This window comes from Aotus nancymaae, unplaced genomic scaffold (assembly GCF_030222135.1).
Source record: "Aotus nancymaae isolate 86718 unplaced genomic scaffold, 86718_ANA_hifiasm-v0.15.2.pri h1tg000040l, whole genome shotgun sequence".
NCBI lineage: Eukaryota > Metazoa > Chordata > Mammalia > Primates > Aotidae > Aotus > Aotus nancymaae.
This window is the reverse complement of record NW_026988454.1, coordinates 8,672,691-8,698,521: the sequence shown is the minus strand read 5'-3', so window position 1 is coordinate 8,698,521 and position 25,831 is coordinate 8,672,691. Positions and strand designations below refer to the sequence as shown.

The window sequence follows — 25,831 nt, the reverse complement described above, 5'->3', positions numbered from 1 at the left end:
AAATTAACTCAAACAAGATATACATGAAAGTGGCTGATGCACAGAAGACATCTGGGAAGCCATCCACTAGTCACTTCTTCCTGTTTTCCCCACCTCGCTCCCTTTTAAGGGTGCATTAAGTTTAGAAAGTTCTATATAATTGCTGTGGGCTTCATGTCAAAGGGAGGAAAGGAATTCCTTCAAAATTTTTTTTTTGAGCTATAAAACCTTTTGCCTCAAGATTTTATCAGCTATAGTGAGATGTTCTCCTTTTTTCAGCTACATCTATATCCTCCAAATAGAGAAATAGTATAATTGATTCCATGACACCTTTTCCAAAAGACTTCTGCTTAAACTACCCTGATAATGGAGGCAAAGATGCCTTTTATGCTTAAATCACTCATCTAACCACATGTTACTCATGCTCATAATATCAGTTTAGTTATTACAGGAATTTTAATCGTTCTAACTAGAGTTTCCTGGCTTTTCCAAAAATCACATCTGAAATTTTATATTACATTTCAAGTATAATTCTGTAGTCAAAATAGATCTATTGGTTAGTACAGACAAATCTGTCTGTAAAGAGAAATTTGCAATCACTGACATATTTTTCCAAACTTCCGATGCAAATTAGGAAATCTGATTTATCTCCTAAGTCCATGAGAGAGGGTGGGAGGTCAGTAGGAAGCAGAGAAGCACAGGAAATTCGTGTTGGTAGGATTTGCCAAGTTGGCACATAGAAGAGGTAGCCCTGTTTCTAGAATATTCCAGAGGCAAGATGGATAGGGTGGAGGAATGAAGACTGATGAAGAGGGAGTTCACACGAGGGGCTTTTGTCACCATCCTGAGCACCAATTGCCCACTTTCTTTTCTCTCTCGTGATTGCTTCCTGAGAGCACCTGCTGTGGCATGAGGGGACGGGGGCCTTCCCTCAGCATCAGAGCCCTGCAGGCAGGTGGGCCGAGCTGGTGGGAGGGAGGTGAGAGAGAGCTCAGTGGTGCTGAGGAGTCTGGGGATGTGGAGCAGGGTGTTTGCTCCTGATGGGAAGGGCATTTGTATCGCCCTTTTCTGGGCCCAAAGGAGAGACAGCCTGGTTTCCATATTAGTGCTTTGATGATTTTCCTCCTGAAAAAGTTGTGGAGACTCGGGCCATGGGGACTTGTTTTTGTGACCTACTCGAGGTGAATGATTGTTACGCTCTGGGGCCTGCTTCTGAGAGAACCACCGAGAAAGAGCCCTGGATGACCAGTCCTTCTCTCTGTCCTCACTAGATGAGTTCTCAGGTTTGGAGACCGACACCGCAGTACCCACGGAAGAGGCCTATGTTATATATGACGAAGGTACAAACTGGCTTTTGAAAAATTGTTTGCACACTTCCTTTCCTGATCAAAAGATCTGATTGTAACTATTGAGTGGGTGATCTTGATGAAGTTTCCTTTAGAACTTTGGGCTGGTGGCAATGCCGAGGACTGGCTTAGAGAAGGGTGATTGTACCCCGTGCTTCCACATCTGCCCGAAATGCATATTTGATCTACGAAAAACATTATGCTTACCATGCAGATGCAGCTTTCCACCTGGTCCCTGTGCTTCCTGGTCCCTGAGCTCCCCGTTCCTTCCCTCCCAACACTCTTGGGGCCCAAGGAATTCTGGAGTTGTCCATCTGGGCTCCCTTTCAGCCTTTATTTATAAAACTTACTTGGTTTAATCAAATGCCACTTCCTTACTTGGCTCTTCTCTTTCTTACCCCTTTCTTTTCTCTTCTTTTCTAATTACATAAAAAATGTGATGCTTAGACCTGTTGATTTCTTACCACAAAATCTTTTCAAGGATAAGTTTCTAAGATTAGGAACATAGGCCAGTGGCTCAAGCCCGTAATCTTAACATTTTGCAAGGTCAAGAAGGGAGGATCACCTGAGCCCAGGAGTTCAAAACCAGCCTGGGCAACATAGTAAGACCCTGTCTGTACAAAATGTTAAAAAATTAGCCTAATGTGGTAGCACCCACCTGTAGTTCCAGCTATTTGAGAGGTTGAGACAGGAGGATCCTTTGGAGCCCAGGAGTTCGAGCTATGTTGACATCACTGCACTCCACCTGGGTGAGGAAACAACAACCCATTAAAAAAATTTTTTTTAAGGTTAAGAATACATCTGGGAGAGTCACTCAGTAGCTGGTAACTAATGGTATTGTTAGTATTGTTACACTTAGGACCTGTGATTGGTTTGTGTGATTTGGAAGTTGCCTCTGCAGTTGAAGAAGTTCTTAAAGGAATCTTGTCCACACCCAGTGAGGGCCTTTGACACCAGGGCTCAGGATTCTACTTTTGAGCTCTACCTTTTCTGCGATTATCCATAGCTCCAATTGTCTTAAATCACAACTGTGCAAACAACGTCACCTTTGATGTTATTTATTCATAATAAAGCTCGATGTAGTGGTTTAATCCCAAGGTTTTCAAACAAAACTGACTTAAAAGAAAAACAGCAGATGTTAGAAAGCAAAAGATTTTTTTTTAGCACCTTTGAAACTATGAAGCATCTTATCTTTGAACAGTTTGAAAAAGGGGCAGAGTTTTATTTTCTTTTTTAAGTATTAAAGGATTAGTTGTCTTGGCAGGATTAAACCCACCCCCCCATTCCCAGAAAAAGTTCATACACAGAAGAAAACAAGTTTTTTTTTTTTTTTTTCGAGATGGAGTCTTGCTCTGTCACCCAGGCTGGAGTACAGAGGCATGATCTTGGCTTACTGCAACCTCTTCCTCCTGGGTTCAAGCAATTCTCATGCCTCAGCCTCTCTCTCTAGTAGCTGTGACTACAGGTGCATACCACCATGCTTGGCTAAGTTTTGTATTTTTAGTAGAGATGAGGTTTCACCATGTTAGCCATGCTGGTCTTGAACTCCTGACCTCAGGTGATCTGCCTGCCTCCACCTCCCAAAGTACTGGGATTACAGGTGTGAGCTACTGTGCCTGGCCTGAAAAACATTTTTTAAGAAAAAAATTCAAGTTTATTTTTTGATGTGATCTTTTATCCTCTAAAAGGGAACATTATGCAGGTAGAGCATGGCCTTGGGCCAGTGCCATCAGCTAAGGATGAATTCTAAGGTTCTCTCCAGCTCTGAGTCTAAAACCCCATTTTTCTTGTCATATGTGTTTCTTTTTGCCCCTCCTCTCTTCTGTCTACAGCTGCTTTTCTGCAAGGACAGAAATGGGAAGAAATCGTATTCTAGTAGAAATAAATAACGTTTGGTCATAGCATTTATTTTCGTGTGTGTTTGTGTGTGTACGTGTGTGTGTGTCTGTCTGTCTGTCTGGGTTTTAGCCTACAGTTGAATGTTAAGAAGGTATAGCTTTGGGAGGCCGAGGCGGGCGAATCACGAGGTCAAGAGATTGAGACCATCCTGGCCTCATATGGTGAAATACCGTCTCTACTAAAAATACAAAAATTACTTGGGCATGATGGCATGCGCCTGTAGTCCCAGCTACTTGGGAGGCTGAGGCAGGAGAATTGCTCAAACCCTGGAGTTGGAGGTTGCAGTGAGCCGAGACCATGCCACTACGCTCTAGCCTGGTGACAAAGGGAGACTCCGTCTCAAAAAAGAAAAAAAAAAAAGAAGATATCATTTGACTGTAGACAATACCCCTTTTCTGGCAGTGCCCAATACAGAGCCTTCATTTCATTTCAGATTATGAATTTGAGACCTCGAGGCCGCCAACCACCACCGAGCCCTCGACCACTGCTACCACCCCGAGGGTCATCCCAGAAGAAGGTGCCATCAGTTCCTTTCCTGAAGAAGAATTTGATTTGGCTGGAAGGAAACGATTTGTTGGTAAATGTTACGTCTTTATTCAGAGAAACACGGGTTTTTAACTTTTGCTCTTTGAAGAAGAGCATAACTCATCTTGGCCTGGCCAAGGCAGTGCATTTTGAGAGGTCTTCCCAGACTGAAGTTTCCACTGGGCATAATTTAGTGAGTCAGTCTTATGTAGATGTGTATTATTTTGCTTTCTGACAAAATCAGAAGAGGGGAGGATTTGGTGTCCAACAGAGGAAAGCTGAGAGAGGCTGCCCTGTGTAGACTAAGAGTAAGACACTCTTAAAAACCATCAGGATCAGGGAACATCGATGTTTTTATTGTAGCCATTTTTTGTGCGACAGGACTTACCACTGGGCCTTGTGTGTGTACTGTTTGTTAAATTCTTCCTAAAAGGTTAGCCATATACTGAATCGAGCCACTAGCACTTACAGTATCACAGAGAGGAAACTTTTTTCTTTAGTTATTTCCTATCACTTTCATTAGCTTCAAGGATTTGTGATCTAGAAATTCATTTCACTCTTCTTTCTCAGTAATTAAAACAGTTTCAGCGGGAAATTCTGTGTAACTAACCTGCATTAAGCCTTGCGAGTCTTCTTTTCCCGTGCCCTTAATGAACTTCATTAACGAGACAGCTGGATTAATATATTACTAAGTGGAGACAAGCAACAGCTTAAACTAATATCACACTTGGCTGTTTCCAAAACAACTGTTCTGTCATGAGCAGAGAACGACTCTTGCCAGCCAAGATGTAGTGACTGTCTAACCACACATACTTGAAGAACAAGAATATTAATTTGAGGTGGCGTTCCTGAGGCCAACACTAACACGCAGCTGCCTGGCTGCCTTTATCACATGTGCTGACTTCTCTCCCGGCAGTTCCATGACGGGAATTGAAATGCTTTTAGTGCTATTATTAGCTGTTCCACAGAACTCCTCTAAACACCAAAGGCTTACTATTGTCTGGCTCTTTTCATAAGTCTACAACTCTCTAAAGCATAGGAGCCTACTCCCCAAAACTTCCTGATAAGACCCATGGACATTAAAGGCCTAACTTCAGACTAATTTTTGGAAAACACTACCTTACTATGTTCCAGGGATTCTGTATCTTTGTTCTCATTAGTTTCAAAGAACTTCTTGACTTCTGCCTTAATTTCATTATTTGCCCAAAAGTCAAATAGAGAAGCCAAAAATTGCATTTAATCCAAATGGCCACTGAGAACAACAACCTAGCACCAAAAGATACAGTGGAATCTTCAGAAGCTGCCAGACATGGTTACTTGAGATCTCTTGAGAGATTTGCATGTATAAAGCCCCAATCCCGAGTCCCTGAGATTTCTAATTTAGTGGGATATAATAGAAAGAGCTGGGCCAGGCACAGTTTCTCTCGCCTGTAATCCCAGGACTTTGGGAGGCCGAGGTGGGCGGATCACCAGGTCAGGAGATCGAGACCATCCTAGCCAACATGGTGAAACCCCGTCTCTACTAAAAATACAAATATTAACTGGGCTTGGTGTTGTGTACCTGTAGTCTCAGCTACTCGGGAGGCTAAGGTAGGAGAATTGCTTGAGCCCGGGAGGCGGAGGTTGCAGTGAGTCAAGATCACACCATTGTACTCCAGCCTGATGATACAGAGCGAGACTCCATCTCAAAAAAAAAAAAAAGGGCTGGGGGTTACAGCCTCTTGTCTGACCATTACATAGTGGGCACTGTCAGCATTGGTAGGCAAGATGGTAACATGAGGCCACTGGTTCATATCCCGCCTTACTCCTAGGACCTTGTATCCACTGAAATAACATGTGTAGAAAAATCTTCAGCCATCTGTAAATGTGAGTAGCTGTTGTGATACTGAGCAGTGATGTTTTAGACGGCAATTCAGGCCTGGGCTTATGCACAGACGCTCCAAATTGCTGTGGGGGTTTATGAAGCTCTAGGGAAGGCCACCCAGGGCTGAGGGTAAAGGCTGTATATCTTGATCAATATACATTTTTTCCTAGTCCCAAGATAGTCAAGGGAATGAACTTTGCTGAAAGAATGCCTGACTCACACTTTTCCAAATGCTGGGGCACAGGAATGGCAGAGAGCTGCAGGCTTACATTATATTGAATTATAGTTTCATGATCTCTCAAAACCACTTTTCGGGCATAGTCATTGATGTTGATGGCGGCAATAGGATCTTCTGGAATTACCAGATTGAAAGACACAAGCACATGGATCCATTAAGGAGAGCAGGGAATGTGTTTATGAGCTTGGCAGCAAGGCTGTTGGAGCCTCTGTCCAGCAGGGAGAGACTGAATGGTGGGTCTGACTCTGTGGAGCAGATGCTATGTTTCTGCCTCCAGAAGAAGCCTCCAGCAATCCAACTGGACATCTCTGTTCTTTTCCAGCTCCTTATGTGACATACCTAAATAAAGACCCATCGGCCCCGTGCTCTCTGACTGATGCACTGGATCACTTCCAAGTGGACAGCCTGGATGAAATCATCCCCAATGACCTGAGGAAGAGTGGCCTGCCTCCGCAGCATGCTCCCCGCAACATCACCGTGGTGGCTGTGGAAGGCTGCCATTCATTTGTCATTGTGGACTGGGACAAAGCCGCCCCAGGAGATGTGGTCACAGGTGTGTCCTAGGCAGATATCAGAGTTCCTATGATCTGTGTAGGTGGGAAATGTGGAGAATAAAGAGTGATGGATGAGTGGATGGATGCAGGCATGGATGGATGGTTTAGATAGATTGGTTGGATGAATGCAGATGTCTTCCTTCAACAGGATGAAATAGAGACAACAATGGAGGCCTCATGTGGTAGGGTAAGGAGTACTGGATGAAAGTCAGAGGTCCTAAATCCTTGTCCCAGATTGATCTGCATGATCTTGAGCTCAGTACTTCATCTTTCTGGGCCTTGGTTTCCCCATATGCAAAATATGACTACATCTCTAATATCCTGTAATCTTGCAAATGGCCAGGGAGTCCAGCTAACCCCTTGTAGGATCATGAAGCTCCCACTGTGTCTCACAGCTGTCCCTTGTTGGAGTCAGCCTTGGGCTTGTGCCTCTGCCTCTTTCTCTTCTTTCATGTCCACTGGGCGCTTCCAGACCAATCTGGGTGCTTCTCAGTTCCTTATGTGAGAATTGGAGGTGATGAAAAGATGCCCAAGGATCTTGAGGCTCCTTGGCCTCTGAGATGTTTAAGTTCACTCTGCCAAGGATATATATGAAGATACATCTTGAAATGTAAGTTCTTATAGAAAGAGAATTGATATTTTCTTTGAATAGTTGCAAATTTTTTTCTGGGCCTCTGAGCTGTGTACGAGGAAGAAATATGTATGTGGCTGTGAATGCCTCTGACTGGGAGGTAGCAGTTGCATCAGAGGTCAGAGCTCGACATTCTCTGCCATTATTGTGCTAGTGCAGTTTGTATAACTCAAAATTTCTAGTGCTTGCCGTGGTGTTCCCAATATTGTATCTTACGATGGAAAAATGTGTCCAAGAATATCCAAAGAGCATCTTCCCTTGTGGAATTTGTACAGGGGCGCAAAAGCCAGAATAAGGGACACAGAAAAGAAGGTTTCTGGGTGTTCTGCCAGGTGAGACTGAAGGGCCCGGGGTGCAGGGAGGTGGTGGGATTGAGGAGTTCGAATTTTTAGTGGAACTAAAAGTCAGTCCCAGAAAGGTACGACATGGACCAGCGTGAAGTCCAGGGTGTTCCGAATAGAATGGAAACCATCAATGGAAGGAGGAAAGCTTGTAATCTAACAGCCAGAAAATCTTTTTATTAATTGAACACACCTCTGTGAATGGTAATTTTTAAAAGCAAGCAAGAAAGCATACAGGAAAAATAATTTAAAACCTTACTTTAAGCACTTTAGCTTTTGACCTCTTACATAACAGATATTACTTAACATAAATATATCACTGCGCCCTGATTCAAGGGGCTTCTAAGAAGCAGTGGCTGGAGGATGAGAGCATTGGCCCCGTTAAACATGCCTTAAGGGTTCTTGCAGTGAAGAAGGAGCTTTCAGGGAACCCCCAACGAATGTCTCTGACTTAATTCAGACGTGATTTCTGTATTGTCCTGTAGAGGGCAGGCTTCTGAAACACCCATGCCCTCTAAGGTCATCAGTCCAAGCCGCTCAGAGCTCCCTAGAGCCTGTGTCCTCACATCCACCACCCTGCACCTCATCCAAAATGAAAACTCAGAGCCCTAATCAAGAGTACTCACGACACCAGCATAAATAATATGGATGAGGTATTTTTAGGGCACTCCAAATACAGAGCCGTGCCAAGGTCTGTCAAGCTGATTACTGTGGAACAGTGCAGCACATGACGGCTCTGTGGTGTGGGAGAAAGACTCCACAAGGCTCAGAGAGAACAGCGGCAGCTCGTCATCCATTGGTCAACCAAGCACCTGCTCTTTCACCTGAGGAGCAATGAAGTGGATACATCCTAAACTTAAACAAAGCATCACATTATCAGGCCCCCCTGCAGGGTGTTTGAATCCTGCAGGCTACATGGATGTTGCGTGCTCTGCTCATTTTCACTTGCCATTCCTTCTTTCACAGGCAATCAAGTCAACGTGTAACGAGATGGTGCCCAAACAGTGTGTCCCTCGTAGGTGCATTCAATGCTATTGATCTTTTCTTTCTTTTTGACTTGTGTGATCTCTCAATCTCTTCATCTCCCTGCAGGCTTGTACAACATTCAGTGGTGGAATTTCTCAAGGCTTGGTCCTAGGGCCTCTTTTCCTCTGGCTCGGTCTTCTCTCCCCTCAGTCTCATCCATGCATGTGGTTTTAATTCATCTCAGAAATGAGTCATTGATTTATATCTCAAGGCCAGGGCATCCTCTCCTCTGAGCCCCAAAAAGTAAAATCAGATGCAAATGGCAAAATCACTTGATGTCATCACTGGGATGTCTCCAGAGCATCTCGGACTTGGTGTACAGAAAGCCAGACTCACAATCTTTCCCATTCCCAAATCTGGCCCTCTTTCCCATCTCAGAGAACTGTCCCACTTTCTACACACTGGCTCAAGCCTGAAGCCTTGGAAGCATCTTCAAGTCTCCTCTTATCTCAGTTCCATATTCAACTCGTCATTAAATCTGGTCAATGTTACCTTCTAGATTCCTCTTGAACCCATCTATTTCTCTCCTTTAGGTGCCAGGCTCATCAAAGCTCTTACCGTCTCTCACCTGCTACGGTAAGAGCTGTCTGCCCAGACTGTCCCATCCACATCTGCACTCCCACACCCAATCCATTCTGCATTCTGCACAGAAGAGACGTGTTGAATATGCAAACCCAATTGTATAGGGTTAATGTCTTTAATGCCTTTCCCTTTCTTTTAGAATGAAAAGCAAAAGCCTAGTGTGGCCCAAGGGTGCTGCCTAGTTTTCCCACCTGTGCTGCTTCAGCCTCAGCTGATGCCACCCATTCCCAGCACTTGTGGTTTCCAGCCACACTGCCTCCTCCTGGGTCCTCTCTCTTCAGTGTCTTGCCCAGGATTCCCACTACCTGGAATCTGTCCCACCTCCTACCACACAGCTTACCTGCTTCCTATCCTTCTGATGTCAGCTTCTTCTCTGTGACCCCAGGGAGGCTGTTCGTGTCCTCCACGGTGGGAGAGCTCCCCCCACACCCTCTCACAGTCCTGTGGGCTGGTCCTGCAGAGTGCTCAACCCAGATTTATAATTCTGTTTCTCAGTCAACCCTGCTGCTTCGTGAGCTCCTGGTCACCACTTTATCTCCAACACTTAGTATAATGTCTGGTAAATAGTAGTTGCACAATAATTTGTTGAATGAATCAGTAAATGTGAACTTAGACAAAACATTTAACCTATTCAGTTTCCTCCTGTGTCAAAGTGAGGAAGGCAATTTCTACATACTAGGATCGTGAGAATTGATCAAAGTCAAATTCAATTGAAAGTACCTAGTTAGCATAATGCTTGGCATGAAGGAAGTGCTTGACAAATGTTTTCTCCTTCTGTGTACACATAAGAGACCTAGGATGTGGGACGCACTGAGCTGTGGGATGAACTTCACTTTGCCTCCTGGGACAGCTGTAAAACCTGGGCAGGTGTCAGGGCCAAGGGCGCACCCGCTGAGGTCTATTCTTAGCAAATAAGGTGGAGCAGGTTGGAAAATAGAAAGAAGAGTTGCCTGACTGCTGTGATTAGACAGCAAGGGCAAGGGCAGCACAGATACTCGACAGTAAGAAATCCCAGGACTGCCTTCACCTAGTGGGCGTGGGAGCCCTGGGAGTCTGGGGTCTCTCAGCCCCACACACATGCACAGCGTCTGCCAGCAACACGCTTCGTTTCCTGTGTAGGGCAGTGGTATACTATCTCACCATGAAGTTCTTAAATACTTGTGTGGAGGGCACTGCTTTTTTCTTCTGCTTGTCTTTTCTCTGTATGGTCAAGATGAGATGTGATTAGTTCTGAGGTGATGGGGAAGGCTGGGGAATGAGCAAGAGAAGTAGGAGGCCAGCAGGTCATCAGGAAGTGTCTTAATTTTGTCGTCCCCATCTGGATTCAGCAGAAAGTACCAGCGTTACATCCCATCCTGTCCCACGGTGCTGCATGCTCTCCTTCCTGCAGTTCCCACAAGGAGCTGCGTCTGCAGCTTCGCCTCACTCCTGTCCTTAGTGGATTACATCTTTTGTGTAACTTGGTTCCTTGATGCCCATTGGGTTTTTCCCTGTTTCCATTTTCAGGTTACTTGGTTTACAGTGCATCCTACGAAGACTTCATCAGGAACAAGTGGTCCACTCAAGCTTCATCAGTAACTCACTTGCCCATTGAGAACCTAAAGCCAAACACGAGGTATGATGTGTCAGTCATTTCGAAACACAATATGAGACCTGTGTGCATGGTCGCTGATATGCTTTGGTTGGAAATGAAGAGAGGAATCCAAATGTTTTTATGATTTCTTTGAATAGTCTGTTTAGCTCTAACAGAATGTCAGTGCGTGCTTACCATATTTCATATACGTTTCTTAGAAGAAATGACTGTATGTATTGTGATTGTTAGGCTATTGTGCTTATATTTTCCTCCCTGTTTTCCTAAACACTACCTACCATTAGGGAAAGAAAAGTTGTTCTCTGTGTTGAAAGAACTGGTCCATTTTTAGTCCCCAGTATTGTGGCGCTAGGCATCATAACCTTCCTATGTGACAATGCAGCAGCCATCACTAAACACTTTAATGAACTGCTTCCCAAACTCTATGATGTAGAAGTTCACATCATTCAAGAAAGATGCATTTTACACATTAGTAGAGGTTACATGCACGTCTTCATACAGTCGGTGGCGTGGCTGGCCAGAGAATCATTTTGGAAGCCAGAGTTTATGGCCCTTGGCATGAAATAGGCAAAATTGGTTCCCAGGAATACAAAGAGACTGACTGTTCACTCCCCTTTTATGCTGTCTGGTTCTGATGGCAATGACCCTCTGAAAGCTCCCGGGTGGGTGAGCATGGGAAAGCACCAAGCTCATGATGGTCAAGAGCGGTGTGCTGGCAAACTGGCTCCTGGGAAAAAAATTCCCTGGTTGATACCAAATCAGAAAGACTTCTGAACAAGCTGTGAATTTTCCTCAAGACATTTTAATGTGCCATTTGGGCTCACTTGAGCTGAGCTTTCATAAATTATTATGAATTTCGGGATTTGGCAAATAAAAAAGCAAGCAGTAAACCAAGAAGCTGAGTAAGCGCTTGTTTTTACTTTTCCTTATTAGTAATGGAAAATTGATTTTTTAATCAATTAGAAGATGCAAAACTAACAAAATTAGAGAAAATGGAGTCAATGTCCTTTTTTTTTTGGTCGTGTACAGAGTGACAATGCTTTTGTAGCACAGCCTCAGTATCGAAAAGCTGAAAGAGGCCTTCCGGAGGCCTTGCCACAGAGCTACTTACAGTAGAATCTGAATCACAGCCTCCTGACTCGCTGAGTTCAGCGTTCTGTCCACAACTTTTGCTGCCGGACTGATGTTGAGCTTTGACTCATGTCAGGAGATGGTTACGTAGGGCGATGGTTTACTCATTCTTTTAATAGGTATTATTAGAGAGTGTGCGTGGCATATCCAGTCAGTCCTTACTGCGCGTTTCCTGAGCGCAAGGTGGAATATCTGGGCTGGGCTGGAGAAAATACACATGGCCCTGCCCTCAAGGAGTTTACGGTCTGATAAGAGGCAGATTTTTAAAAAACCAACATAAATATAAACTTCCCCTGGTGGGTGTTGTGAGGGAGACGTACACCATGCTCTGAGAATATATAATGGGGGGATTTTTTTCTGAGCTTGGGTATAGAGAAGGAAATTTGAACCATAAGAAGCAGTCATCCTGGAGAGAAGGTGGTACTCCCAGCAGAAAGGATGCCTCACAGAAGGGTGTGTCCTAGGAAGCAAAGGAGGCTGTTTTGGAGGAAGAGTGAGGGGAGGTGGAACAGACGGTGCCAGAGGCCCTCGGCTTGGCTCCATACACACTCAGTGCCTTGAGGCAGAGGAGGAGCAGCAGCTGCTAATCTCTCTCTCCCACGGGGCTTACCTGCTTATGTGCTCTTCTGGTAGAGATGCTGGCTGCTCCTCCTGCATTTCCTCAAAACCCTTCTGAGCAGCTGCTAAATTTTAGAGCTAGGGAAGTGCAAGTGTGATGTAAGGATGCTCCTTTTCTCCCGTGTCGCCGGAATGTAGATCATCTCTGGGGAACTCACTTCGGTTGTCTCAGTCCTCGTGGGGTCTCTCTTGGAAAACCAGCTTCTGAGTCAATGCAGAGGCCAGAGCATGAAAGTGAGCTTTGGTTATTTACAATTGGATCTTGCTTTTGACTTTAAGTGAGCATCGACTACCTTAGTCCCCAGACAGAGCCCCAAAGAACTCTTTGGAGTCTGCATATTTTAAGTCCTTACTTAAAGCACACAGACTTGTCACGATTGAGGCTGTTCAAAAGAAGGTGACAGAAGCTTTGAGGCGTGGATCGCTTTTGTTACTTGGCTGAGGCAGAGACTATTCGAAGTGTGAAATGTATACTTTAGTCCATCGAAAAAGTTTCATGTAGGTTTCAAAAATGGAATTTTACTTTTTGCACAATTTCATGTTGTTTTTCAGCTCAGCATATTTAAATTCACTTTGACACCTTAGGTGAGGTTCTAATTGGAGTATGTCTTTGGAATGGTCACATGTGAGTTTCTGGAGGCCCAGAATTATTGTGTCAACAGGGAAGGTAGATTTGGAGAATATTTAGGTTTCAGTGTCAAAACAAAATTGATACAAACAAATCCATCTGAATAGTCCTCCTCAGCCCATCAGTCACCCTTCTGCCACCTCCTTGATGGCACAGAGGCACCTCCCTCCATGGAGCTGACTACTCAGCAGAAGTGTCCCATGGAGCCCCTGAATATGCGTCCTTCCTTATATTTTAATTTCCTTTTTTTTAAGAAAAAAAAAAAGTAACTGTCAAGTTTGCCCAGGACCGCAGATGTATGCCAAACCCATCGCTCAAACTGCCTGCAGAGTTTTGCCTTAAATAACTCCACAACCACTGCATAAAAGTATGTGTAATTGGGAAAACATGAGCTGCTGAGTGAATTGAGATTTGGAAACTCATATGTTCTTAATTGTGCATATCTTTTTATTTAAATTGCAATAAAAAATGAATACTCCTAAATAAGATGCAAATGGGCTTAAGAAGACTAATTTTACCCAATGGCTTTTCTTTGCTTTCTGTTTAATCAAACCCAAAGTAAAATATCTCTATTCTGAGGTCAGAGACTGCCTTGGTGATCCAGCAGTTCGGAAGGCTTGAGGCCAGGGCCGTTGGTGCAATAGGCCTGATAACCCTTTGCTCTCTGAATATGAATAATTCACTTTTTAAAAAGGTGATGCATTTTAATTAGCACATGGAATCTGTGTGCCTGACTTAATCAAAGAATTTTATAACATTTAAGTGTGACATTCTTACTGGCCAAAAGCTAGAGAAGAGGTCCCTTGTGAACTCTCTAAAATGACAAAGCCACAGAGCTACCAGGGATTCTGTTTTTTTTTTTTTTTCATTGGAGAGTTGGAGTATCACACTGTTGCCCGGGCGCAATCTCGGCTCACTGCAACCTCCATCTCCCAGGTTTATGCGCTTCTCCTGCCTCAGCCTCCCGTAGCTGGGATTACAGGCACCCACCATCACGCCCAGCTAATTTTTTGTATTTTTAATAGAGATAGGGTTTCACTATGTTGGCCAGGCTGGTCTCAAACTCCTGACCTTGTGATCCATCCACCTTAGCCTCCCAAAGTGATGGCATTACAGACATGAGCCACCTCACCCAGCAGGATTCTTTACCTTTCTCTTCATCTGTAAGTAGCTAAGCACTCCTTAAACCAGAGGGAGAGCATATAAAATATTTAGAATCGAGAGGTGAAGAAAACACAAAGATTAAGAATAGATATAGTGGGACACAAGTGTGGTGTTGGGCTTTATTACTTCTCTAACCACCATTCTCTTTCTTTTGCTAATAAGAATGCAAATAAGATGCTTCAAGACTCAGCCTCTCTCTGGATGAGCTGGTTGACTCAGGCAGTGTGCTTTCCACACATTCTCTGCTCCAAGACAAAGTTTAGCCCTACAGAAAAGGCTCTCTCTCTGGATCTTTTCCCCTTCCCTTTCTTGGACTTCTCTTTCCTTGAGGCGCAGAAGCTCATAACTCAGTGACTTTTAAGGTGGTCCCTTCTCAGCTCCAAAGCCAACCACAGGGTTTCTCCTGCACCCAAGACACCATTGTCATGTTAGGTCTACTGAGGAGTTCGTCCTGCCCAGTTCATCCTCTCCCCTCAACCATAAGTTGCATGCTTGCTAAAGCAAATGTCCTGCTCTTCTACATGGACTCCAGGGATATAATTAGGTTACAGTTTGAATTCTGCTTTGTAGTGTTTTGCTCTGGCACCTTTTCTCTCTTGGGCTGTGGAACTGAAGCAGAGATCAGTCTTAAACCAGAGGGAGAGCAGGGCTAGAGGAGCGTCTCACCAGGGATGAGCTCAGGAGAGCCTGCGCAGAGCAGGGATGGTCCTGATGCAAAGGAACGTGCAAGCAGCCTGTGTTCTAATATGTCACTTCTATTGCCATTACAGCAAAGGAACTCATGCTCACTAAGCGACCTATGTGCTAATAATGTCTCTTCTATTGCCATTAGCGTGAAGGAACGCATGCTCATCAGGTGACCTGTGTGCTAATATAGTCCCTTCTATTGCCATTAGCCATGTGTCTCTGCTATGTTAATTGTATTATTTAGAAAATTATTCAAAACTGAGAAAGTTCAGAAAAAAATATGAAGACTTACTAGAGCTGTATGCGTTTGTAAAAATTAGAACTCAAAGCCTGCCACAGCTCAGGTGTTCAGAAGTTTAGGAGTCTGTTTCATTACACAGAAATCAAACACATGTCTCTTTCAAAACATGTTCTCTTCCAATTTCAGGTATTATTTTAAAGTGCAAGCACAAAATCCTCATGGCTATGGACCTATCAGCCCTTCGGTCTCATTTGTCACCGAATCAGGTATGAGGGACTTCACATTCTAATGTGTTTTACTTTTCTAAAAAATGAAATAAATAATCTAGAATGATAGCTACAATAGAATAAATCCTTACTTTTCTATTTAATGAGCTCACATTGGATATCTGTTTCTAAAGTAAACATTATTTGCTTTGCGCTAGGGTAAAACTTGGATAATAAAAGTAATTTTCACTGGCTCTCTGAGAACAGAAAGGTTAAATTCCAATGAAAGGAAAAAAATCTAGATTTCAACAACATGGGAAAGATAAAGTTGACTCTGTCTGTACAAAATTTAGTTGCAGAGATTTAAAAAAATTATTGCAACCACCTGAAGCACACACGTCATGTGACCTGACAGGAAGTTGCTTCTCCAATGAGTCAAGTCATTGGATGCCCCTTTAGTAGAAGGCAGAGATATCTTTAATTAGATATCTAATTAAATATTGAGAAGTTAATTATAATATCATTGAGAAGTTAATTACAATATCATTTAGTCTTACAAACAGTATCATTTGGAGCATGCCCTTGCATTTTGGGGTCCTGGTGGGCAGAGCTCTCAGTCCCTTCAAGAAAATGTTCCTGGTCAGGGGTGGTGACTCATGCCTGTAATCCCAACACTTTGGGAAGCCGAGGTGGGAGGATCTCTTGAGACCGGAGTTCCAGACCAGCTTGAGCAACACAGGGAGATTCTGTCTCTACAGAAAAATTTAAAAATTAGCCAGGCATGGTGGTGCGCACCTGTAGTCCCAGCTACTCAGAAGACTGAGGAGGGAGGGTGGTTTAAGCCCAGGAGGTCAAGCTGAAGTGAGCCGTGATCACATCACTGCCCTCTAGCCTGGGTGACAGAGTGAGACCTTGTCTCTGAAAACACAGTTCCTATGGCCTATGGTCTAAGGCAGCACATGCAGAGCCAGCTACCGTGATAGTCCTTGGCCTAGACACTTTTCCATGTAGGAAGCCAAGCTGAGTTCAGAGCAACCCAGCTGAGCCAGCCTTGCACCCAGCTTCCATTTGGCTAGATTGCCTTCTACATGCAGCCTGAAAATGGGTCACTGGAAAGATATTTTTAAGTGTAATTATTTACAAATCTACTGAGTCAAAATACATGGAAAAAATACAATCTTCTGTAAGAATATGCTTTATACTAGAAATGTAGGCAAAGGATCTCAGACATGTTTTTGTCTATTTATTTAAGAAATCCATTTCTGTGGTAATTAAGGAAGAGCAAGAGAAAACTATTATTTGTGGTTAATTTGCTAAAGTAAGGGATGTGTCTGTGATTATGACTGCATTTCCTAAAAACAAGGTGGACCTTGGCAGCTGTCAGAATTAACATGAAAAAAATTTTTCAAAATTCAAATCCAAAAAGCTATCAAGAAAATCCGATCTGAAATCTTTCTGAGAGTAAAAGTGATATACATGTAACTTCGGGAACTGCAGTGTAAAGTTTTGAAAAAACAACTGTCTTCTACCTTGTCCTCCAAGAGAAACTTCTGACTCATTCTTTATGGCCTTCAAGGGATGGGTGAGGAAAATTCAAGGCCCCACCCTACCCTCTGAATAAGAATCTGTCTAGGAAACACTTGCAGTGAACTCCCAGGGGAGCCTCACCCAAATGAAAACTGGACAGTTACTTGCTCTGGTCATCTTCCTTTATTCCATCAGTTTATTCAAGTTTCTCCTTCATTTTGTGCTACCCTGCTGAACGTGGTTAGGTAAGGAGCAGGAAAATTATCAAGTAAGTGAATTATGCCATTTGCCAAACATAACAATCTGAAAATTAACATAGAAAGTAAATGTAGTGTGTGACACAGGCTGTGCCATGGGTCAGGTTTTGCTGTCTGTGCTGGTGTCACTGTGTTTGTTTCCCTCCACCCGCCCTGGGGTATTTTGGACTTTTTCGGCAGACTGTTGAACTTCAGTTCCGAGCACGGGAGCAAAGAAAGCATTGGACACTTATGGCTATGGTATGCCCCTGTGTTTTGTGGATAGCAGAGGACTTCAGAACAAATGATCTGTACAAAGGGTAGCCTAGGGAAATTTGGGGGTGATGGAAATATTTTGCATGGTGATTTTGGCAGGATTCTATGAACCTATGCAGGCATGAACATTCATAGGATATATACTCTAAAAGAGCAATATACTGTATGATAATTTTTCAAAAATAAAAAAAGAATGGTCCAGATTTACCTAGTTCATGGCATTTTATAAAAATGTACTTTTTCTAAAGCAGAATTCCTTAAAAAGCTAGTGTCATATTCTCTTAAATGGCATAACTTGGGCTAAGGTTGAGACATGTTTTACATTTGTGAGGTATAAATGGCATACAGTAACCTGCATTTACTTGAAGTGTACATCTTAATATATTTTGAGTTGTGCCTGAAGCCATTGCCACTGTCCAGAGAGTGAGCACATCTGTCTCCCCGACAGTTTCCTCCTGCTACTGTGCAATGCAGCTTTCCCAGGCCCCTTCTCTCTCCAGTTTATAGGCAAACATTCATCTGTTTCCTGTCACTATTGATTAGTTTGCACTTTCCAGATTTTGATATCAGTAGAATCATACAGTGTGAACTCCTTTGACTGGCTTCTTTCACCTAGCATAGTAATTTTGAGATTCATCCAAACCATTGTGTATCAGCGGTTCACTCTCTTTTACTAGTGAGCAGTGTTTCACTGTATGGCTGTGCTACAGTTTGTTTTTCTAGTCAGATCACCTGTTGATAAACACTTGTGTTGTTTCTGCTTTTTGACTATTACAAACAAAGATGATATAAACATTTATGTGGAAGTGTGTTGGATGGACATATGTTTCCATTTCTCTTGGATAAATGACTGAGTGGAATGAATGGATTGTATAGTAGGTGTATGCTTACCTTTTCAAGAAAGCACCACACTATTTTCTAAAGGTAGGCCATTGTTTTAAATGAGTACTGAATTATTTTGTAATACCCAATATCAAAACCTTATTATTTTCAGGGATCCACAGCTTCTAGGTAAATAGCAACACACTAACTAGTAAACAGTTTTCTCAAAAGGAAATGTTCAGAAAATAAAAACAAGGAAAACATTGGCATCTATCAAACCTTATTTTTTTCTTTATTTTGATTTAGTTAGCTCTTTCAATTACAGTAACTATTTAAAAAATTGCATGATTGTGAAATATGACACAAAGTCTATTATTTCTTTTTCATTCTACAGACAATCCTCTGCTAGTTGTGAGGCCACCAGGTAAGTTTATCTTCTTGGTAATCTGGACATTCTGATAATCAGGTTGAATATTGAATATGAGATGGTTGTGATTACTCACAATGAGAAAGTCTAGACCATTTTTGCAATTTCCTGTCAACTTCAGTGCTTTCCTTGCACTCTTCATCCTGATCTTCTTTACTCTATGGGAAAGAATGACCTGGGAATTTTTAAATAGAGCCATAGCAATCAACATCTATGAAGAAACATTATGGAGTAGCCAGTCCTATGAAACAGATACTTTATTTCCATGACTCATTTGAGTATTTTAAATCACTGAAAAGATAGCAAAAGGCAACAAGCAAAATAACAAGTTTTACTGTATTTTTCAAGCAAACTGAGAAAGCCTTGTTGCTTAAATGCAAAACGGATCTTCTGAGTGACAAGAAGTGGAGTCTCTGCAGAGGGATGTGGGGACAGGATGGCATGCCTCAAAAGACCAAATCTGCCATTACAGCTTATTTTCCTTCCGTTTAGAGGCTTTTCTTAACTCTGAGAATCCCCTATTGATATGCAAATACTTTAAATATGCTCAGGTAAACACCCCAAATATACTTTAGTACTAAAAAAGATAGAGAAAGAGAAGGAGGGTGGAAAAACTTTGCTCAAAAAAACCCTGCAAGGAGGGGAAAGCCCAGGGAGGAAGTCCAGCTTCCTGGTACTTTGTGTGAGAAGACACACTGTGGACTGCTTACCCTCAGCGGCTGTGCTTTGTATTGTCAAGGCGGTGAGCCTATCTGGATCCCATTCGCTTTCAAACACGATCCCGGCTACACGGACTGCCATGGGCGGCAATATGTGAAGCGGACATGGTATCGAAAGTTCGTGGGAGTTGTTCTTTGTAATTCACTGAGGTATAAAATCTACCTCAGTGACAACTTGAAAGGTAAGTCTCTGTGGATGGTTGGCTATGGAAGGTGCGGGACATTTTGATTTTATCATGAAATAACTTGGCACCACAGTGCATCACAATGTTTACGGTGGCTGGAACTATGATTGTGGCTCACTCTGCCTCAACTACAAACCAGTTTCACAGATTCTACTTTGAGGATACTAGTTTTTACAGTGGCACCCTAAAACTATTTTAAAAGAGTCACTGTGTTGGCCGGGCACAGTGGCTCACACTTGTAATCCCAGCACTTTGGGAGGCCGAGGTGGGCGGATCACTTGAGGTCAGGAATTCAATACCAGCCTGGCCAACACTGTGAAACCCCATCTCTACTAAAAACAAATAAACAAACAAACAAACAAATGAAAAGTTCACTATGTCTTAGGAATGACTTAGTGACTGGCTATGTCACTCCAAAATTCTGTTAGAAATCTAAGGCACTTTTTTTTTTTTTTGCCACTAATACAGTAATAATGAGTATGAGCGTGAGCTGGGATAATTGAGGAAAAGTTCCCTTTCCAGCCCCGACCAGAGCCACAGCTTTACAGAGAAAAAATGTAAATGGTGGAACATATATCAGCAGTAATATTTGTTCTGTGTCCTAATAAAAATCACATTGTTTTCATCACGGTTTACATTAAAACAAAAAATAAGTCGAGTGCCTTGAGCTACTAACACTTCTAAATGTGATTTCTATCCAGCTGGGTTTTCACTCACCCACCTACATAGAAAACTTGTTTTTTATTTTAAAACTTGCACAACTTTAAGTTTTTCAGTGTAGACATTTTACAGACTTTACCTCAGCTGGTCTACATTTTGTCATTGGTCAAAAATATATTTTTAATTTTTGTTTTTTTCTTGATAGCAGTGATCATTTAAAAACAGTGTCAAAACAAAGTCCCCCCTCTGACCCCAATCCTAGCAATTTCTGTGTATATGCTTCTCCCAACAACCACTCTCTGTCTGTCTCTGTCTCTCTCTTACACACACACACACACACTCTATGCGCTTTCCTTTCTCTTCCACCACTGTCCTTTTCCTCCCCTGGTTCAGAATTCCTAGGAGAGGCTGCATAACCATGTGTCATATCCCAGGACTGGGAGATACAAGTTTGTCCTACTGTGCAACTGTGGCTCAGGACCATGGACAGCGTCTCATGCCAGGCACGCCCCCTCCTAGTTACGCATGAAAATAGGTTCTTCTATTTGAATAAACGTTCCTGCCTTTCATAATTATTTCATGATACTTTCTACAACTACCATAGTTTTCTTCATTCTTTTTTTTAGAATTAAGAAATAGAAAGGTCTACTCAAAACTGCCTATAATGTTAATGTTGTAGCTCCCACTTACTGTTGATTTAGTATTTAGTATAATTTGATCTTGCTGAATTCTTACAACATTTATCAGATTGGTGCCGTTATCACCATTTTCAGACATGAGAAGTGTAGCACACACAGTTTTAAGTAATATGCTCAATTCAAACGGTCTCCAAAGCTTGTGCAAACTTCTAAACCAGTTCTGAAATTCTGTACGTAGTTGCTGACTTAATCAATTCCTTCATGCAGATACATTCTACAGCATTGGAGACAGCTGGGGAAGAGGTGAAGACCATTGCCAATTTGTGGATTCACACCTTGATGGAAGAACAGGGCCTCAGTCCTATGTAGAAGCCCTCCCTACCATTCAAGGTAATGCAAACAAATACCTGATATATTACCTTGGGAGGTGGGAGAGAAGGGTTAACAGTTGGGGAAATCCACAGTAGGTCTGCCTTTGCCTTGTCATATGAAGATTGATGTTGGGAGCACCTAAGGTCATAAAAATAAAAATAAAGAATCAACAAAATACTCCGATTATGTATGGGTGAGGGGGTGAGCCTCAAGGAGGTGGGGGAATGGCATGAACAAAGGTACAGGGAAGGCAAAGATAAACACACATGCAGACCCACTGTGATGTTTCAGGAGGTAACCTATAAGCTGTTTGATTGTGGCATTATAAGGTGAGGACAAATACACTAATCTCAAAGGTTAACAATGCAATGTTATTAACTCTCTTGGCCTCCAAATGAATAAACAGAACAACTGAATACAGTCTAGCACTCTTCATTATGCACTCAGCTCTGAGTGATCAGGCATTTTCAAGACACGAGATGTTCTGATTTGCTAAATTTTTAGATTGGAAAAAATACTGTAGGAAGCTACATGAATTACCCATTTTCAAAAAATTAAAATACAGTATAATACACAAAACAGTAAAATAAGCATATTAGTCAAGGTTCTTTCATCAAAAGAAACAAACAACCAATAGGATCTATCTATCTATCTATCTATCTATCTATCTATCCATCCATCCATGTATTATCTATCTGTCTCTACTTATCTATCTATCTATCTATCATCGATCTACCTATCTATCCATCCATGTATCCATCTATGTATGTATTCATCTATCTCTCTTCCATCAACCCATCCATTATCTATCTATCATCTATTCATCCATCCATTCATTTATCCATGTATCTATCTACCCATCTATGTATGTATGTATGTATCTCTCTATCTATCTATTAATCTATCATGTATCTACATCAATCTATCCATCCGTTTGTCTATCCATCATCTTTCTATCCATTCATCCATCCATGTATCTATTTATTCAACCATCCATCCACCCACCTATATCTATCTATCCATCTATATATCCATTCATTTATCTATATATCCATCTGTCTATCCATGTATCTATCTACCTACCATCTATGTATGTATGTATGTATCTATCTATCTATCTATCTATCTATATCTATCCATCCATATCTGTCTATCCTTACATCTATTTATCTATCATCTATCCATCCATCTATCTGTTCATCTGTTTATCTATCCATCATCTATCTATCCATCCATCTATCCATGTACCTACCTATCTATCCATCCATGTATTTATGCATCTATCCATCCACCCATCCACCCATCCATCCACCTATATCTATCTATCTATCTATTGATCTATCCATCCATCTATTTATATATCTATCCATCTATCTATCTATCATCTATCCATTCATCCATTTATTCATTTATCTATGTATCCATCTTTCTATCTAATCTATCTATTCATCCGTTATCTATCTATTCACATCTATCCATTCATCCATCTATACATCCATCCATCCACCAATCTATCATCTATCAATCCATCTACATATGTATGTATGTATGTATTTATGTATGTATGTCTCTATCCATCCATCTATCTATTCATCTATCTGTTCATCCATCATCCATATCTGTCTATCCTTACATATATGTATCTTTGTATATATCTATCATCTATCTATATCTATCTCTCCATCTATCTATCTATCCATCTGTTCATCTGTTTATCATCTGTTCATCCATCTATCCATGTATCTACCTATCTATCCATCTACCCATGTATCTATTTATCCATCTATCCATCCATCCATACATACATACATACATCCACCTATATCTATCTATCTATCTATCATCTACCTTCCTACCTACCTTTCTACCTACCTATCAATCGATGGACTTATTTTAAAGAACGAGCTCACACAATTGTGGAAACTGGCAAGTCCAAAATGTTTAGGGTAGGTTGTCAGGTTGGAGATCCAGGGAAGAGCTGACGTTGCAGTTCAAATCCAAAGGCTGCTTGCAGGCAGAATTACCTCTGCTTAGGGGAACCTTAGTTTTTTTCTATTCGGGGCTTCAACTGATCATATAAGGCCCACCCACATTATGGAGGGTCACCTGCTTTACTCAGTCTGGTGATTTAAATGTTAATCTTGGCCAAATGCAGTGGCTCACACCTGTAATCTCAGAACTTTGGGAGGCTGAGGTGGGACGATTGCTTAAGCCCAGGAGTTTGAGACCGAGGCAACATAGTGAGACCCCATTTTTACAAAAAAAATTAAAAAAAAATCTGGGTGTGGTGGTGCATGCTTATAGACTCAGCCCCCCAGGAGGCTGAGATGGGAGGATTGCTTGAACTGGAGAGGTCTAGGCTGTAGTGACCTAGAGGTGGCCTAGTGATCTAGAGGTCTAGGCTGCCTTTGGGTCAAAGAGCCATTTGGTCTGTCCTACAAGCCTGTCTTGGTTATGTGGCTCCACTGGAAGTGGGCAACAGCCTAGGCAACAAAGCAAGACCCTGTCTCCAAAATAAAGAAAAAGGAAAATGAAGGAAAATAAAGAAAAAAGAAAATAACAAATGTTAATCTCATCTAAGAAATACTTTACAAAAACACTTAATGTTGGATCAGATATGTAGCCTAGTCCAGTTGACACATAAAATTAACTATCACAACAAATCTACAAAATATGTCACCTTTCTTCATTTCTTCAGGGTCTTACAGTCCCCCAGGGTTACTAGTGCCTGCATTATCTATATTCCATGGTCTCTCTGTGACTGTGGTCATGGGACTGACTGAACAGAGCTTTTGGGTATTCAGCATACTCACTGGTGGAAGGGCAGGCAGCTACTTATTTGGCAAAAGTAAACAGGGCCAAAAGTGTGAGAGCAGTTACTGAGTTTCCAGAAAAATTTTGAGAAGTTTGGGGCATCCCTCCTACTTCAAGGAATAAATGATCAGAAATGCTACAGGATTTCTTTGAGAGATTTCCTTGAAAGATCTAAAAATCTACCCGAGAGTCCAGGAATTAAACCTTGGAGGATAAAGGTAAGTTGGGGGCCCTGAGCTCTCTGAGAATGGGGCAGGAGCCTGTCCATCCAGGTCAGGGCCTGCCCAGCAGTGAGTGTTAACTAGCAACTGGCTAAAATTAGCCTCTTCTGTGGGGAGAGAGAGATCACACCATCCTAGCTGTGTCACACGCATGTGGGGACTGGATGATCCCTACACATCTGCTTGGGATAAATAAATACGCTTAGTCACTGGGTTCTTATGGAGGAGACCTGAGCTGGTCCCCAGCTCCAACGTGGCCCTCAAGTTATGGCTGGGCTATCCCATAAGGCATAAGAGACAGGTGGGGAAGACCCCACCCCAGGCTAGGGTTGGGGCTGGGCCTGAGAGGGCTGTGGCAACTCCTCACAAAAATGGTTCAGTTTATTTGGAAGTAGCGTTGTTTCCCAAGAGCAACTTACCAGAGGCCTTCTGTCTGAAGGAGGCTGTAAGGATGAGTTTTACCTGTTGGTTCAGGGGCCTCTGACACGTTTCCCCTCTCCTGTTGCTCTTCCAGGCTACTATCGCCAGTATCGCCAGGAACCCGTCAGCTTTGGCAACATTGGCTTTGGAACTCCCTATTACTATGTGAGCTGGTACGAGTGTGGGGTCTCCATCCCTGGAAAGTGGTAATCACAGGACAATCACGCTGCAAGCTCGCCCTGCCCAGCCCCACCAACTAAGTCGCACTAGGGGCTGCGAGCAAAGATAGCCAACGTGCCCAGCCCTGCTGCCTCAGGTGCCAGGAAGGCCACAGATGGACACTGGCCATTCTGGTCATCTCAGTCTGGAACTCAGTGCCACTTCTTGGCCTGGACAACGAACAGGATTCAGTTTTGCTGTTAACTTTGCTTCTCCACTTTTTTTTTGTTGTTTGTAATAGCACATCCCAGAGACATCAGATACCAGCTGCTGACTCAGTGTGATTTCCAGACTTTTTAGGCATGAAATTCGGACACTTCAGTATTTCCAGGAACAGCATATGCACGCTGTTCTTGCTTCATGGGATGCTACGTGCTTTCTGTTTTTCTCATTTTGGATTTCTCCAAAACTAGCTGAATTTAAGCTTTAGGTTCCTTTTTATGCAGTAGAATGGAATTGCTAAAAACACCACCAAAGAAAATAAATATATCCTACTTGAGATTTATTCTATGGACTCACCCACTGCTAGACTAAATGTATCAAATCTTATTTGTAAATTCTCAATTTTGATATATATATGTATATATGCATATACATATCCACACTTGTCTGCAAGAATATTGATTAAATTGCTAAATTTGTACTTGTTCACTAGATAAATGTGTGTGGGACTTTTTGGGTGAAGTGCTGTATAATAACACCTTTTAGAATTGTCCAGAGATGTGTACTACGCATACTCTGGCAACAGCAGAAGGTATATATTCTTTTTGTGGGTGCTGTGGGGCTCTGAAATGATGAGGAGGATGAGATACTGTCAGTATCAGTACGAGAACTGGCTACACCATTGACCACTGCACACCAAGTGCTTTCCACCTAGGGCAACGATCTTTCCACATCCACGTGGAAAATATGTTTGTTGCTGCTATGGAGGCATATCCAGTATGTTCCAGATGGATAAAGATTTTAGGTCCCAAATGATTTTAAAGTCTTGTTTTTAAGAATTCCTTTGGTCTTTCCTTCTTATCTCAATATCTGCTCATTGAA

At 42.4% G+C, this 25,831-nt stretch overlaps 1 protein-coding gene across 1 annotated transcript in view; it reads left to right on the top strand.

The window, feature by feature from the left end:
• FNDC1 (fibronectin type III domain containing 1) overlaps nucleotides 1-25,292 on the top strand; it is a 74,904-nt gene extending 49,612 nt beyond the window's left edge. The window contains exons 15-23 of the mRNA XM_012451383.2: nucleotides 1,251-1,319; nucleotides 3,658-3,801; nucleotides 6,174-6,404; nucleotides 10,492-10,600; nucleotides 15,232-15,311; nucleotides 18,507-18,536; nucleotides 19,279-19,440; nucleotides 21,009-21,131; nucleotides 24,663-25,292. Coding sequence (XP_012306806.2) covers nucleotides 1,251-1,319; nucleotides 3,658-3,801; nucleotides 6,174-6,404; nucleotides 10,492-10,600; nucleotides 15,232-15,311; nucleotides 18,507-18,536; nucleotides 19,279-19,440; nucleotides 21,009-21,131; nucleotides 24,663-24,778 — 1,064 coding nt within the window. The 3' untranslated portion in view covers nucleotides 24,779-25,292. The remainder of the gene's footprint in view (nucleotides 1-1,250; nucleotides 1,320-3,657; nucleotides 3,802-6,173; nucleotides 6,405-10,491; nucleotides 10,601-15,231; nucleotides 15,312-18,506; nucleotides 18,537-19,278; nucleotides 19,441-21,008; nucleotides 21,132-24,662) is intronic.
• Nucleotides 25,293-25,831: the final 539 nt, after the last annotated feature.